This window comes from Ochotona princeps, chromosome 3, assembly GCF_030435755.1.
Source record: "Ochotona princeps isolate mOchPri1 chromosome 3, mOchPri1.hap1, whole genome shotgun sequence".
Lineage (NCBI taxonomy): Eukaryota > Metazoa > Chordata > Mammalia > Lagomorpha > Ochotonidae > Ochotona > Ochotona princeps.
The window spans coordinates 18,475,529-18,492,899 of NC_080834.1; the positions used below are offsets into that span (position 1 = coordinate 18,475,529).

A 17,371-nucleotide genomic window follows, 5' to 3' on the forward strand; every position below is an offset into this window, starting at 1 on the left:
ACCAGATGCTCTGCATCCTTCTAGAAACTCTCCCGTGTGGCACACACAGACACTAGGTTCTCTCGTCTCTCCTCCATGTCAGCCGGTTCCTCGTTCCCAGTGAACAGTTCCTCCTTACCTAGTTAGTAACTCTTGTTCCTAAGACTTTGTTTCCAGTTTCCTCTTAACTCACATGTGCTTCCTCTAACATTAGTACTTTCATGACATCAATCACTAAATAATAATTTAATGCTCTGTTTCTAACCCAATCATTCCCTGTTGTTCTGAAGCAGTAAAACTGTAATATCTAGATAGATAGATAAGAGTTACTGTATAAACGAAGTCAGGAACAAATGCTATCCCATTTCTGCTTTTCATATGTTCATCACAACACTGCTATCACTGACAGTTGTTTTCTGTTTTTAAAAAATGATGAAAAAACTGGAAATGAGGTTGCTAGTGTTTCGGTGATTCTTCTTAAGTAATTTTCCAATTGTTTCAATCTTGGGTTTATAATGCATTTGTAATAAAATGCAAGGGTATTTAAAAAAATTCATGAAAAGTAGAAATAACAGATGAACCCACGGGGAGGGTTTAAGCCTAGAGGTTAAGACACTTGATTCTACATCAAATGCTCACACTGGCACCTAGCTGCAAGCTCCTCACTCCAGCTTCCTACTCACACAGAACAGGGGGAGGCAGTGGTCATGGCTCACGTCACTGGCTCCTGCTACCATCACTGGCTCCTGCCACCGAAGCGGGGAACCTGGCTTGAGTTCCCTGAGCCAGCTCTAGCCTAGCTCAGCCCTGGTCACCACTGGCATTTAGGGGGCTAAGTCAGCTCATTGGAGTTCTCTGTTTCTGCTTCCCTGTTCAATCTCTCTGCACTCAAATAAATAAATATAATTTTTAAGTAAAAGATGAGTTTGTTTTGGTGCAAAAAAATGAAGTCCATGTACAAGAGGGGTCTTCAGAAATTCATGGACAAAAAAATTTTTGCACCAAAAGGCACTTATTTTCCCCTTTTTTCTGAGTTTTGTCACATATCCATATGCACAGAATTACAAATGAAAAGACAGAGATGGCATGAGAAAAGTAGCATGAGCAGTTTGCAAAAGTACTGGATATTTTATACAGATCCTAAAAATGCCAAAATATATATAACATGATATTTCATTTCAGGGAATTACATTTAGTACATTTAGTACATTCTTAGCTTTTAGTAAAGCAAAGAATGTTAAGCCTGCAGTAACTAACTATATTCATAGAAGAAATCACGTAACATTGAGTTATATTCTAAGACTGCCAATTATGCTGAGATCTAAAAAGTAAAAATAAAAGGGGCTGGCACTGTGGCACAGTAAGCTAAGCTTCTGTCTGTGGCACCAGCATCCCATATGGATGTCCGTTCATATCCATTACTGCTCCATGTGATTCAGCCTGGAAAAGAGTGGGGAATGGCTCAGGTCCCCGGGCCCATCTACCCAAGTCGGAGACCCAGACGCTCCAGGCTCCTGGTTTTGGACTCAGTTCTGACTGTTGCGGTCATTTGGGGAATGAAACCACACACAGATCTTGCCCTCTGTCTTCCCTCTCTGTAACTCTGCCTTTCAAATGAAAATAAGTTTTTTTTTAAAATAAAAACCATAAAAATTAAAGAGTTCTTAATGAAAGACAAAAACAAGATTACAAAATTTGAGCTTCCACTTGAAAAAGATACTGTGGCTTGATTAAATCCAACTTTTTTAATAGCTATGCACACTAGCTTTTCTTTTTAAATTGAGACTTTCCATTCCTTTACTAACTGTACATAATATAAACAGCTACCAGAGTACCTATCATGTCATTTAACTTCATACATAGCTGTAACTGGCTCTGATCAATTGGAGATAGGACTCCTAATTCTTTGGTTTTTTTAAATTTATTCATTTCTATTTAAAGGCATATTGACAGAGAAATGGAGGGACAGAGAGACCTTCCATCCACCGGTTCACTTCCCAAATGGCTACAATGGCCACAGCTGAGCCAATCTGAAGCCAGAGACCTGGGGCTTCTGCATTTCCCACGTGGGTAGAGAGTCTCAAGAACTTGAACTATCCTCCACTCTTTCTCAGGCCATAAGCAAAGAGCTGGATCAGAAGTGGAGCAGTCTGGACACAAACAGCACCACAGGCAGAGGGCTAGTCTGTCGCCCCGCTGAGCCAGCCCGTCACCCCGCTGGGCCGGCCCATGGACCTATATTTCAATGTTAATATGTAACAGAACCATCAGCACAAACCACTAAGAAGCTGGCAGTTGAAACAACTGTTTCTGAACGTTAAGATCCGCTCTCCCAGATATTTGTTTAATTACTCACATTAATATCACAGCCTATCTGTGCAAAGTAGACAAGGAAGAGAAGCAGACGCAGCATTCTAGTGCTTCATTATCCCAGAGGGAATGCAAATTCATCTGAGGCTATTTATTGAGCATCTGCCATAATATGGAGTGCTCTGCTTGGTCCAAACACCTTGCCTATAAAAGAGCTCCCACGAAAATTTTTGCACACTACACAAGTAACAGGGGACTAATATCCAAGATTTACAAAGAACTTCAGAAACTCAGGGACAGCAAAAACAAAACAAAACAAAAAACCCTGTAACAAAATGGGCAAGTGAAATGAACAGACATTTTTCAAAAGAACAGATTCAAGTGGCTAACAGAATATGAAAAGATGCTCAGCTCCCTAGCCATCAGGGAGATAATGAAAACCATGTTGAGGTACCACCTAACACCCATCAGACTGGCCTACATTCAAAACTCAACTAACACCACCTGCTGGTGTGGATGTGGGGAGAAAGGCACACTCCTTCACTGCTGGTGGGAGTGTAGGCTGGTACAACCACTGTGGAAATCAGTATGGAGAGTGCTTGGAGAACTGCAAATAAATCTGCCATATGACCCACCTATCCCGCTCCTAGGAATATACCCAAAAGAAATGAAATCTGCATATGAGAAGGGGATCTGCGATCCTATATTTGCATGAGCACAATCTACAATAGCAAACACATGGAAACAATCCAGATGTGTGTCCAAAGAAGAGTGGTTAAAGAAACTGTGGTACATCTACTCCATGGAATATTATTCAGTTATTAAGAAGAATGAAATAATACTATTTACAACTAGGTGGTCCCAACTAGAGACCTTTATGCTCAGTGAAATGTGTCAATAACAAAAGAACAAATACCATATGTTCTCTCTTATATAAGGAAACCAGCATGGAAAGCGTAACTTCAATAATCCATTCCGTACTGCTTTGTTTTGTATTGGCAACATCCCATGTTTTCCTGTTTTTTATTTCAGTTTTCTTTATTCCAAATACTCTTTTATCTTGCTGAATTGGTTGCTAGCTCATGGATTATACGGTGGTATCATTTTCCCAAGAGACTTTTGCATCTCCCTTTTGTCACCCATGTGCTGGTTACTCAGTGGCGTGTTTTTTCATGGAGCTGTAATTTGTTCTTGCTGTCGTTGTTGTTGAGGCTGTTGTTCTAATTCATACCAGTTGTTGACCTTGTTTCATGGCTTCTCAGTTATGGAAATGTATAATGATGGAGTGTGGGGCTCAGGAGCAAAGAGGTCACAACACGATGGCGACCAACAGTCAAGGTCACTGGGTTACCCCTGGCGAGCAAGATGGCAGCCAAGGACAGAGCCCTGAGCATGAACCAGGGCAGGGGTTAAGTCGTTTCAAAGAAAGACCTGGTCTATAGGAGGTGGCTTCTGCAGTCATGCTCCGAGTAATTGGCTCCCAGTTTCTCCCCTCCTGGAATTCCTGAAATTCCAGCCTGAGGCTATCTCTTACCCTATATAAGAATCTGTACTTCCCAAATAAATCGGAACTGCTGGGCAGAAAAAAAAAGAGCTCCCAAGTTACGAACTACCAGTATGCCATGAAAATGGTCCCTTTCTATAGGCTAAGGATGCCAAGCATTTCAATTTTGTGTCCCATGGTTACTATCTACCTCTATTACCCATCAACAAATACCAGATTAAAAAGAAAACAAACATAGGGAAGTATTTACTCTGTTCATGGCAAAATAGAATCATACAGTTACATTGTTGAATAATCAATTTATGTAAGTAAAGCATAATTTTCTAGCTTCTAAGTCTTTATATCGAAAATGTTCACTAATTCTTTTTAGGTAAAAAAATTCTTTGAGTTATCAAAGGATTACAGAATAAACAAACCTGCTTACATGTGAAATGACTACAGAAAATTTCAGGATAGGGTTTCCTTCGTTAGAAACACATAATTTATTAAGGTTTCTATTTAAAAAATGGTTTTGGATAAGGATAATCACTGGATATTTTTGGATATTATTGGATAAGGAAAATTTTTTTTAATTTTCAAATTTAAAAATTTGACTATTAAACTACTATTATTAGCAATTGCTCAGCCACCCTAATTCTATCTGCTCTCCGGATACTGAGCTAAAGTATAAATAAAAATAGTTCCTTGGAGAGCTTTCTCTCCTATCAGTATAAGAGGTGATACTATCTGACAGTACCAAATATTTAAGAGTTTCCCTGCTCCTGAACTAGATCTTTCATGTATGAACCAACAATATTTATACTAAAATAAGATTTTCTTTTTGGTAAGATTCCATAGTAATGTATTCTATTTCACAATAGGTAGTGACAGAGAGAAAACTGTCTAAGCTTTATTAAAAAAAGTAAAAGGCTGACTTAGAGCTCATTCAATCTCTTGATTTTCCTCTACCCCCACTGGCTCACCCTCCTCACACATCCTTCTCTACGGATGCCGTCAGCCTTTGGTCCTGCTCCCAATCCACTACCTTCCCAGGATACTTAGTGCCACGGCTTAAAGCCCCAGCAGTACACCTGACAGCTTTACATCTCCAGACCCAACAGCCTTCCTGTACCCAGGACTTACTTATTCTATTATTTACTCTATCTTTCCACAAATGGAGAAAAGTATTTCAACACAGAACAAGAGCAGAACTCTAGTTTGCAGACCCACTCCAAACTTACTCCTTCCCTGTCCTTCTGTTTACCTAGGCATGCCACACGCTGCTCACAGCCACGTCTCTACACAATCTAGCTCATGCCTATGGCTCTGTCCTCTCCTGCACTCTCTGCCTGGCTCTTAGCTGACTCGGTCACATGCCATCCTGATAGTCACTTAAACATGCCAGTCACTCCTACTGCATAATCATTTTGCTTCCGTTTCTGATAATCATTCCTCTGATTCGCCTCCAAAATTCTCTATTCCCTCACCCTGCATTATTTGTCTTCACAGCACAGATCATTAGGTAACAGCACATGAGTGCTTATTTTTAATTTACTGAATCGCCTGCTTGTTCTCCACTGTACTCTCAACTGACAGGAACACAGCTGACACACAGTAAGCACTCAACAATATCTGCTGGACCAATGAATACATGATCTAGCAACACCTTAACAAAATGGTTTCACTGCACCACAAAATTTCAAAACACCTGACATTCTTAGTTTAGAAATATCAATGTGGCCTATATATTAAATTTTAAAACTTAAGTTATTCATATCTTTCTTCCATCTTATTAACTTAAATATTAATTTAATCTATATTTAAAATAGTAAAGTGAAGAGCAGTATTTACTATATTATCAAATGAAGAAAAAAGAAATACTAAAAAAGAATTAAAAACGTAAACATTAATATACACTCCTAAAACCGCAATCATGAATTCAAACTACCTATAGCTACCAAATATAGAAAGCCGAGGACTGAGACACTCTTGTGCCGCAAGGCTCAGGTTCCAGCTCTGGCTTCAGATTCCAGTTGCCTGCTCATGAAGACCCTGGAGGTGAAAGCGACGGCTCCCATAACTGAGGGAACTCATCCAGGGGATCTGGACCTGGATGGCATTCCCAGCTCCTGGCTTGGCCCACAGCCCATACCTGGATGGCATTCCCAGCTCCTGGCTTGGCCCACAGCCCATACCTGGGTGGCATTCCCAGCTCCTGGCTTGGCCCACAGCCCATACCTGGGTGGCATTCCCAGCTCCTGGCTTGGCCCACAGCCCATACCTGGGTGGCATTCCCAGCTCCTGGCTTGGCCCACAGCCCATACCTAGCTTCTGCAAGCGCTGGAGAGTCAGCACATCAGATTTTCTTTCCCTCGCTCTCTTTCTCGTTCTCTGTCTCCCCTCTCTCTCTCACACACCAGTTTCTTTGCCTCGCAAATTTAAAAAAAAGAGTAATTTTCATGGTTCTTTTATTTTGTAACAATATCTGTTTGTTCCATTAAGTTAAGACAATATGCCAGCCAGACACAACGGCTCAGTGGTTAAAGTCCTCGCCTCACACGCACTGGGATGCCATATGGATGCCAGCTCGTGTCCCAGCTGCGCCACGTTCATCCAGCTCCCTGCTTGCGGCCTGGCAAACCAGTGCAGGATGGGCCAAAGCTTTGAGACCCTGCATCCACGTGCGAGTCACGGAAGAGGTCCCTGGCTCCAGACTGGCTCAGTTCTGGCGATGGTGACCACTTGGGGAGTGAACCAACGGACGGAAGATTTCTCTCTCTTTATCTCCTCCAGTGTAAATCTACCTTTCCAATAAAAATAAATAACTTTTAAAAAAGAGAATATGATAATTTATTAATTCATGTTTTGCATAAATTAAGAACCTTATTATAAAGTTAGCATATTAACAAATGCAAAACAAAAACTAAGTTGTGAACATTTTATAGTGTTAACAAGTTTCATGGAAATCTGTCATGGAAAATTATACAAGCATACTTACGTTTTTCATCAGCTTTATCTTTTATTGCTATGGTGTCATTACTCAGAGACACAGTCTGTGCATTTAGAATATCTGTTCTCATTCCAGGAAATTTTGGAGAAGAAATGAAGCGCCCTTCATAAGAATACAAATAGATACCACCACCATCTACAAGAAGAAAATGTCTAAAAAACAAAAAGATATTCTCAAACACTGTATTTTTCTTTTATATATTAGAAAAACAGTTTATCATTTGGAAATGTTTAGATACCACAAATTAAATAAGCACAAAGGAACACTGAAAAATACATAGTATTTTCAAATTTAAAGTCAACATTGGCTGTTTTGGCTTGCTCCAAGGGCTTCTGTCCATCAAAGATCATAACGTCCATAACCACCACCCTATTACGATAATTTTGAGTTCTTAGACATTACACCCATAACAGGTTTCCTTTTCTTAGAAGGAACTTCTAGACAAAGGCAATCAGAAAATCTTATCATTTACAATTCAGTGACTTTGATTCTAGATGCTGTCTCCTTACAAGTACTGATAGGGCTTGGTGTGGTAGCCTAGCAGCTAAAGTCCTCGCCTTGAACTCACCGGGATCCCATCTGGGCTCCAGTTCTAATCCTGGCAGCCCCGCTTCCCATCTGGCTCCCTGCTTGTGACCTGGGAAAGCAGTAGAGGATGGTTCTTGGGACCCTGCACCCACATGGGAGACCTGGAAGAAGCTCCTGGCTCCTGGCTTTGGATGAGCTCAGCTCCAGCCGCTGCAGCTGCTTGGGGAGTGACTCAACAAATGGAAGATTTTCCTCTCTGTTTCTCCTCCTCTCTGTATATCTAACTTTGTAATGAAAATAAAATAAATCTTAAAAAAAAAAAACTTGCCACATCTTTAAAAGCAAGTAGTAGTAAATATTTTAAAAGATTATGCTAAAGATAATCAAAGGTTAAATGTTTATAAAAGTGAAAAAACATTCAAAAATTAACATTATGTCCAGTATTTATCAAAATGAAGTGCATCTGGCTTTAAAATTATGCAGTGATGTTCATTATGGATTGCCATTTTAAAATCTGTACTTTTTCTGCAGCACGGACTCAAGTTTATTTATTAACAGTTTTATTGAAGGCATAGGGTTCTGTGCAGTTATTTTTATCAATTAAATAAGCAAATAATTTATTTAGCTAAAAACAAATATTTTTCCTTTGAAAATATATGAATACTGTAAAAAAAAATTCAAACAATAAAGAGAAAGCAAAACCTGTCCAAGGCCTCACCTCCGTAGAGATGACAATGGCAAACAAAATATAGACAATAACTTTACTCAACTAACTCCTGATAGACATTTATCTTATTTCAAATTATTCTGTTTCCAAGAATGTTTATAGTGTACATACATCTCTGTGTGTCTATCCTACGTATCCTTAGGATAACTGAAAAACGCAATTACTGGATCAAAAAAGCATACCCTTTAAAATACGTAACACACATCGTTAAACTTCCTTCCCAGTGCCCATGTTGATGTACACAGTCACACTGCTCTGTTGGCATGCCTGCCTTCTCAATGCCCAAGATATTACCACTTTTCAGAATTTTGTGTTCAACGTTTTAAAATACCTTGATTCAGAAACTGCTAATTTTCCTGTTGTCTTAGAAACAAAAGCAAGCAAACACTAAGACCAATCAAAAGTTGGTATTTAATAAAAAATAATGGTACAGGTTGAATTAAATTAATACTTTAGGATTGGGAGGTAGTTTATTTAAATGAAGGGTCTGGGCCTAACACATTAATGTATTGCCATGCACATTTGTGTATGAAAACAATATTACCAATTTTAACAAACTAAAACATGTTTTTATTTTTTGTCTCAATACTATAAACATTTTCTCTTCAGAACAAGCACTGTAGTCTTCAAACCTCAATGTGAATAAATACCTGATTTCAACAGGAAAACATCTCTGAGTCTGTAAACAAGACCAGTGAAAGTACTACCTAAAATCATCCTTAATTGCTTAATTATTAATGCTACTAACATATGTCCCTATTAAACAGTTATATTTATTTTTTTTAAAGATTTATTTATTTGTATTACAGAGTCAGATATGCAGAGAGGACGAGAGACAGAGAGGAAGATCTTTTGTCCGATGATTCACTCCCCAGCTGAGCCGCAACGGCTGGTGGTGTGCCAATCTGAAGCCAGGAGCCTCTTCCAGGTCTCCCACGTGGGTGCAGGGTCCCAAAGCTTTGGGCCGTCCTCGACTGCTTTCCCAGGCCACAAGCAGGGAGCTGGATGGGAAGTGGAGCTGCCGGGATTAGAACCGGTGCCCATATGGGATCCTGGTGCGTTCAAGGCAAGGACTTTGGCCACTAGGCCACGCCGCCAGGCCCAACAATTACATTTATAAATAATACACAAATAAGTAAATTTATTTGCAATCATGAGCAAAAACGCATTTCAGAAACATGATTTTTGTAGATAACTGTCATCCTTCAAGTGGTAAAAAGAATTTTTTTTCAAAATTCTATGACACAAACAAATGAGTCCCATTTTACAATTGCATTCAATGGATCATACTGCGACATTTTCCTGCTCCCTCGGGACTGTTCGAACCACGCCTGCCGCATCTCCATCACTGATGGCTTTGACATTCATGAGACTCTGTCACTGCTCAGAACGACTACACAGCTCAGTTGTACACTTCTGAGTTTGTTTTCTCTGAGCTCCTTGCCAGGCAGTTACTTTTCTTCCTCTTTGTGCCAGACTACCAATTCACCTGCACTACCATTCTTCTGGTTTGCTATTTATAAAAAACAGTGGGCTGGAAAACCTGATGAAAACACCATGAACAGCTGGTTGGGCGACGAGTAAAGCAGTAGGAAATAAAAGCAAATGGTTGAAGAGCAGAGGTTTTATGGGCAGCTATTTTAGGAAAATGTCAATTACACTTCCATACTGTACCCCAGGTTTTACTGGACTGAAGCCAAGTCCGGCCTCTGACTCAGCTGCGCTATTCTGCACTTCACTGCCTGTGCTTGCTAAGACGGATCGATCGTTTTCACGGAAAAGTGTGGGTTCCTGAATGGTAGCTTTTCCTACTTTACTATCATTAAATGGCCTGGAGTTGTCAGTCCTGTAAAAGTTACGGTAGAGAATTGTTTGTTCAGGGAATTTGATTTCAGCCTAGTGGTGGCTCATAAAGACAATTACTTCCAACCGACATTTAAAACGAAACACAGAACTCAAACAACACAATGAGAAATAGAGGAATCAGGCAGCCAAAAGGATTTCACATCATTATTCTGATGATTACCTGTAATGAGTTCCTCTCATCATTGTAAATAAATACATACCTTTCCTAGTTCTCACCTTTAACATTATATGTGAGATACATAACTCACATATAATCCTCAAAAGCTTTTTAAGAAAGAAATTCTGACCAAAATTTCTGAACCACTGACTTTTTCCCTCTGAAAAATAACAGATTTTTTTTTTTTGATAGGTGATTCTAAATGATTCCCATACCATTCTGCAAATGGATGCTCTATAGACTGCTAACTGCTTTTGGAGACATTTAAAACCCCAAACCCCAAAGTTAAACATCATAAACAAATTACCTTTCTGCCTGTAGAATTAAACTAACAGTTCCTTCTTTGAGATCAAATATAAGTGGTGTATTCCAGTTCTTCGTACTAAATGACAAGGAAGATGGATATTAGCATTTAAAATACAAAAACTTTTGAACAACTGAATAAGTACCCATTTTAACATAAATGACTTCAGTTTCACAATACTTATATTACTTTTACAGCACTTGGCTTCCTGTTCTATCACTTAAATGTTTATATTTATGGCTAAAAAGCAGAAACTGTGGGTCTCCAACAATCAGCACGTAGAGGACATTCAACAAGTACTTACTGTACACATCACAGTATGTAAACTGAGGACCGAAAGGCCCAGCCTGCTATCTGTTACCTCTGAGCTTCACCTGATGCTTCTCAATAGACAAACATTGGCAGCATGGCTATACACAGCTGGATTAGTTAGACACATGGCTTTTGCCCCCTCCTATCCACACAAACTTAACAGCTTAACTTTCTAAGCATTGGTTTCCTTACTTGCAAAGTGAGGGCAATGATGACTTCCATAAAGTATGTGGCAAACTGTGTTAGATCATGGGTACTAACTTCAAAAAAACTACAATAACAGTAACTTGATGAGCATAATAAACACACTTTATAGGCCTCCCAATGTTACTGCTGAGTTGAAACAAACAAAAACACCTTATGAAGTATTTTGTAACTACTATATAATATATATATTTTGTAAGTACTATATTATTTTCAATAAATATGTACTATTGATATAGCATAAGATGTTATAGAAATGAGGGCCCGGCGCTATAGCCTAGTGGTCTAAGACCTTGCCTTGCACATGCCAGGATCCCGTATGGGCACTAGTTCTAATCCCAGCAGCCCCACTTCCCATCAGGTCTCTGCTTGTGGCCTGGGAAAGCAGTCAAGGATGGCCCAAAGCCTTGGGACTCTGCTCCCATGCGAGAGACCCAGAAGAGGCTCTGGGCTCCTGGCTTCCAATCAGCACAGGTGCAGCCATTGCGGCTTCTTGGAGAGTGAATCAATGGATGGAAGATTTTCCTTTGTTACTCCTCCTCTCTGTATATCTGTTTTCCAATTTTAAAAAATTCTTTTAAAAATATGTTATATAAATGGAATATAGGCCCATGTTTATTGAGTAAGTTAAATAAATAGTTAATAAATAAATAAATTTATAGAATAATATGACTCAAAGGTTGGGATAAGGAACAAGAACATTTACAAATGGAAAGACCCATAATCAGACAACAAAATTTGTCTTATAACTTAAAATAAGTTTCATTACTCCTAAATATTCTGAATTTTGTGAGTAACTTTCATAGAACCAATAATTCAAACCAGATTCGCATTTTCTGAATCAGGAGCTGGGGAAAGGAGAGGTGGCAGTGAACAGATAAACGTGCACAGTTTAGCTTGGGAATGCAGAGCTTGACGCCCATCTCATTTATAAATACATATATAAAGCAACACAACAAAACCACTGCTGATAACTGGCAATTAGGAATCAGACTTCAGGTTCACCGACATGTTAAACATGTATGCTATTATACTTTGCGGGAAGAAACTTCTCAGCCTCTCATCAATCCCATCATCAGAACGCGCCTTTGTGAGAGGCCTGAGAAGTATCGCCCATATTTGAGAGGCCCACCGCAGCCAGGGCCGGACCAGGCTGAAGCCACAAGGGTGGCAGAGACCTGGGCGCTTCAGCCTCCTGTGCAGCCTCTCGGGGTCCACATTAGCAAGAAGCTGGGACTGGAAACGGCACTGGAACTCGAACCCAGGCACCCCTGAAAAGTAGTGACTAGGTGAGGTTTTTTTTTTAACGTTTCTTTAGAAAATATCTGAGATCTCTTGCAATTGGAATACATATCATAGATAAACTCCTCAGGATTTTTAAAGCAGAAAGAAGATAAACTCCTCAAGTTACAGTGTTGAATAGAATAAGATTATCAATCTAATGACTTGAAAAATCAGATGAAAATACAGAATGCTAATTTTCTTTTCTAGAAGCTCTTTTCATTAAAAAACCAGCATATTTGTTTTAACTGTATTATTTTTTATTAAGTAAAAGAGGTATAAAGTTATAAAGAGCTTGCATTCGGGGTCCAGCATGATAGCTAATATTCTGCAACTACCAGGATCCCTTGTAGACACAGGTTCTTGTCCCGACTGCTCCAGCTCCCTGCTTGTGGCCTGGGAAAGCAGTCGAGGACGGCCCAATGCACTGGGACCCTGCACCCACATGGGAGACTTGGAGGAAGCTCCTGCTTTTGCTTTGAATCAGCTCAATCCTGGCCTTTGCAGCCACTTGTGGAGTGAATCAGCAGATGGAAGATCTTTCTATCTCTCCTTTTTCTGCTCTCTTAAATCTGCCTTTCCAATAAAAATAAATCTTAAAAAAAAAAAAGAACTTGGATTCAAATACCAGCTGTGTTTATAAAGAAATTTTAAAATTTCAATCTAAGGCAAATTATTTAATCACTCTGTCTCTTTTAGATATTTTACTTGCTAAAATGGGAATTATATCAAATATAGAAGTATAATATTTTTTCAACAAATCATATTAATTATTATATAATACTAATAAACAATGTTTCAGTGATGACAGATCTCGACACTGTGTCATTCCCTTGAGAGCCAGAGGGGAAGCAAGGTAAAGAAAAGCAAACTTTCAGTGTAACGCTCATGAGTTGGTATGGGCAAAGTCAGTGCCCAACAAGGGCAAATCGTAGCTGCTGAAGTCTGGTACTGCAAACAGTAACTTCTTTGCGGAGTACCTGCTCTAGCCACGAAGCTGCTGACCTCACACACTGGAGCGTTTGGTGCAGTTCCTTAGCGCTGGCTCCCAGTGACAGCTTCCTGCCAGTGCAGACCCACGGAGGACAGTCAGGTGGGAGACCTGGGTTGAGTTCCTGCTTTCCAGCTTCTGCCTGGCTTGGCCTCAGCCTTTATGGGCATTTGCGGAACAAAGCAGCCAATAGGAGTCCTCTCCCTCTCTATCTCCCTCTATTTCTGTCTCTCTGCGATAAATATGTTTAAAGAAATCATAAAAAGTTGATGGGAAATATTAAGAATAAATTTTTCATCATAGGCAAAATTGTAGATTTTCAAGAAATGCAAGGTGCTTACGAGAACACATAACACTGAAGAGACGTTGAAACAACCAAGTGTGCATAGTTCAAAGATGCTTTTATGACCCTGTCTCGGAATTCCAGTAAGTCCACAGCGTCATTAAGAACGTTACGAACCTAAGCAACAAAAATAAGAATACCAACCAATATTAAAACACATGAAAAATTTAGTTAAAGAGTTCAGAAAAAATTCTGGAACAAAAAAAAAGAATGTATTCTTGGTTATCTAATTATATAAGAGAGAAGAATTCAATGGAAACCAGGCATAAGATGGAATAGATGAGAATGTACATCAAGAGCAAAGCATAGATACAGAACACTTTTTTAGAAAGAAACAGCAGAGGACCGATGAAGATGCCCAATCTGCAGAGCACACAGAATGATGCAGCAGTGAAGTGATGGTGTGAAAATGATCCAACTCTGAAATACAGACAGAGGACAGGAACACAAGAGGCTGGGAACAGAACCCACAGCTTCTGCTCAACACAGTGAAAACACCTCTGCTTGGGGTGTACTTTACTTTATGCTCTAAAAAACAAAAGGAAACATGCTGCTTTAAAATTCAAAAAACCCTCAGGAACGAGATTCGTGCCACGAGAGAGCTCCTTTGTCCCTCCCTGCAAGTGAGGTTACAGCAGAAAGACAATGGATCAGAAAGCAGGCCCGCACCGGACACCAAGTCTGCACATGAACTTCCCAGCCACCCAGAACCGTGGGGAAGCAATGTCTATTGCTTACAAGTTATTCAGATTCTGATGTTTTAGCATCCTTAACAAGGATAAGTGCATTTCTACTATCTATTCCCCTCCTCTCAGCCTCATTCAAATATTACTGCTGTGATGAGAGAGTCTATAACAACACACAGGGGAACAAGAGATATCTGTGGCATGATCGACCATCAGCTCATGTTGGAGCATGCAGAGATACAGAACAGCATATGTAAAATGACATCTGTGATCTAAAACAGGATAGAAAAACATACAAATTTTCTTACATTAAAAACAAATGTTTCTTTCTTAATCCCTCACCCATGCTAATCTTACCTTAAACAAGGAAATAAGAACAAATGAGTTATGAGCCATGACAATAGATCTGCACATAAGGTTAGCACTGCAGGTGATATAGCTGAGCCATGCCATCTTCCCCACTCACTCCCCTGGGGCAAGCAAACCACTCACTGTGGTCCCCACAGGGGGTCTACCTACACAGTCCCCTCTACCGTAGGAGAGCCAGCCTGGGGAGTGGTGGCTTGTGGCCTGTGGGGTCTGTTCTGGTCTTTAGCCTTAAGTTGGCTGGATAGTTGGGAAGTCAACCAGTCATCTGGTAAAGGCAGCTTGCACTAGTTGCTTAATTGTCAAGAATTATAAGCAAACTCTTAAAGGCCATTATCAAAAATGAACTTACATAAACTCACAAGGAACTTATATTCAAAACAATTATATTCAATTATATTATATATAGTTATATTCAAAACTTTGTGCACCAAAAATTAATATCACTTTTATAACAGGAGATACCTTCTCTGACATAGCATTCAGTTTTTTAAAAAATATGTATTTTGCTTGTTTGAAAAGCAGAGAAAGACAGGGAAAGACAGACACCTTCCATTCACTGGTTCACTCTCCAAACGGCTGCAACAGAAGGGAGCAGGCCAGGCTGCACCCAGCAGCCTGAGTCTCCAACCAGGTCTCCCTATGGGTGACCAGGCCCAAAGTACTTGGGCCATCCTCCCCAGGCTCATTAGCAGGAAGCTAGCTCGGAAGTGAAGCAACTGGGTCTTGAACTGGAGCTCAACATGAGAAGCAGATAGTGGCTTAACCTGCTATGCAGAAAGTTGGTCCTTAGTATTTACTCACAATTGTAAGTAATGTAATATGATTCAATTTTAAACCTAAGAGGTTAGGAAACAGAATCACCTGCCTACTCTAAGAAGAGTTAGCATGCAACCTGACAGTGACAAAGTATTCAGTAAGAGTACAGGCAGGCATCTGAGCTTAATATCTAGCCCAGGATAACCATGGATAGTCATATTGATGACTCAGACTTGTTAAGAAATGATGAAGGGGGCCCGGCGCGGTGGCCTAGTAGCTAAGATCCTCACCTTGAACACACCGGGATCCCATCTGGGTGCTGGTTCTAATTTCCCAGGCCCCGCTTCCCATCTAGCTCCCTGCTTGTGGCCTGGGAAAGCAGTCAAGGATGGCCCAAAGCCTTGGAACCCTGCACCCTCATGGGAGACCTAGAAGAAGTTCCTGGCTCCTGGCTTCTAATCGGAGCAGCACTGGCTGTTGTGGAGTGAATCATCGGATGGAAGATGTTCCTCTCTGTCTCTCCTCCTCTTTTTATATCTGACTTTCCAATAAAAATAAAATAAAAGTTAAAAAAAAAGAAATGATGAAGGAGTGTATGCTCTGTATATCCTGTACAAGAAGGCAGGTGATGAAAGCCAAACAAAGGAAGGGAATGATTCAACACATTCAGGAAACTTGCATAAAAAAATATTGAATAACTGGCTTTCTGGAAACAAGCAAACAACAAACAAACCTGTTCACAGTGTTTACTGATTTTAGTAATTTAAACACTTCTACCTTGGCCAGTTATAAAGTGTGTGATTTTGCTGAGTCAAGAGGAGACACGTTGAAGCTAACCATCCTGTAGCAGTAACGCTATATTAGACACAGCAGACGTAAAGAACCTCAGGTGCACAGTTGACAGTAAATATAATAACAAAGTCTGTAAGTAACGAGTTTTGAGTACCTTTCTCTTACATATAATTTGTGAGTTTATGGAAGTTCATATCTTCAGTCTCTATGAAAATCCCATGTCTGCAGAGCTGCTGCCCCAGAAGTACAGCCCCAGGCAAGACATCTTCCTAGATACCCACAGAGAGGGTCCCCAAAGACAAACTGCCGTCAGCAAGCTGACCAAACGCCCAACAGACACGACTAAGAGAGTTCTCAGGGTATTCCCAACCAGCTAGATTTGAGTCACAAAGTTGACTCATCAATTTCTTCTTTTCGAAGTTATTTTCATTGCACCCACCATGTTCTCCTCTCATCCGCATAAATCAAGAAGATGGCAAGGGAAAGGAGGGAAGAATTCAAAGGCACACTTAGGGGTCAAGTCCGTGTTGTGGTACAACAGGTAAAGCCACCAGCTCGATGCTGGCATTCCATGTGGGTACTGGTTCATGTCCCAGCCACTCCAGCTCTCCTCGGCTCCCTGCTCAGGGCCTGGGAAAGCAGCAGAGGATGACTCAAGCATTTGAGTCTCTGCAACTCATGGGGAAGATGAAGATGAAGTTCCTGGCTCAGCCTGGCTCACCCGCCATCGTGGCCACTTAGGGAGTAAATCAGCAAATAGAAGATCTGTCCATTCTCTCTGCAACTTAGTCAAATAAATAGGAAAATCTTTTTTAAATGCACACTTATTCATTACATCCCAGGCCACGGCTAAATGTAATAACTGGACAAGTCTAAGTTATCTTCTTTTAACTAGACAAAGTAGAAAAAAAAATAATCTTTCTAGATAGTTTCAACTGGAGGATCTATTTGTTATTAAGGCAAGAAGTCATTTTAGCAATATTATATTAGCTGGTTCTTATGCACTATATAATAACTATTTTCTCAAATCAGTTGGTTACAATTCACAGTTCATTCTTTTTCATAGATAAGACAATGAAACATTTTAGTTCTCAAGTTAATTAACAGAAATATGTATTTATACCATCATCTAAATCCAACTATTAATCAGAAGGGCATGTCAAACCACTCCATGCAGATACCATCAGTGAAGTCCGGATTTACAACTGCTATTGGCTAAGCAATGTGGTTTCTTCACCAAGCAAACTACAGCAGAGGGAAACAGAGAGAAGAG

At 40.1% G+C, this 17,371-nt stretch overlaps 1 protein-coding gene across 1 annotated transcript in view; it reads right to left on the reverse strand.

Annotated features, from left to right (window-relative positions):
* Window positions 1-17,371, reverse strand: part of IFT80 (intraflagellar transport 80) — a 109,624-nt gene that overhangs the window by 35,814 nt on the left and 56,439 nt on the right. Inside the window, exons 10-12 of the mRNA XM_058661499.1 lie at window positions 13,494-13,612; window positions 10,368-10,442; window positions 6,771-6,934 (exon numbers count right to left, since the gene is read on the reverse strand). Coding sequence (XP_058517482.1) covers window positions 6,771-6,934; window positions 10,368-10,442; window positions 13,494-13,612 — 358 coding nt within the window. The remainder of the gene's footprint in view (window positions 1-6,770; window positions 6,935-10,367; window positions 10,443-13,493; window positions 13,613-17,371) is intronic.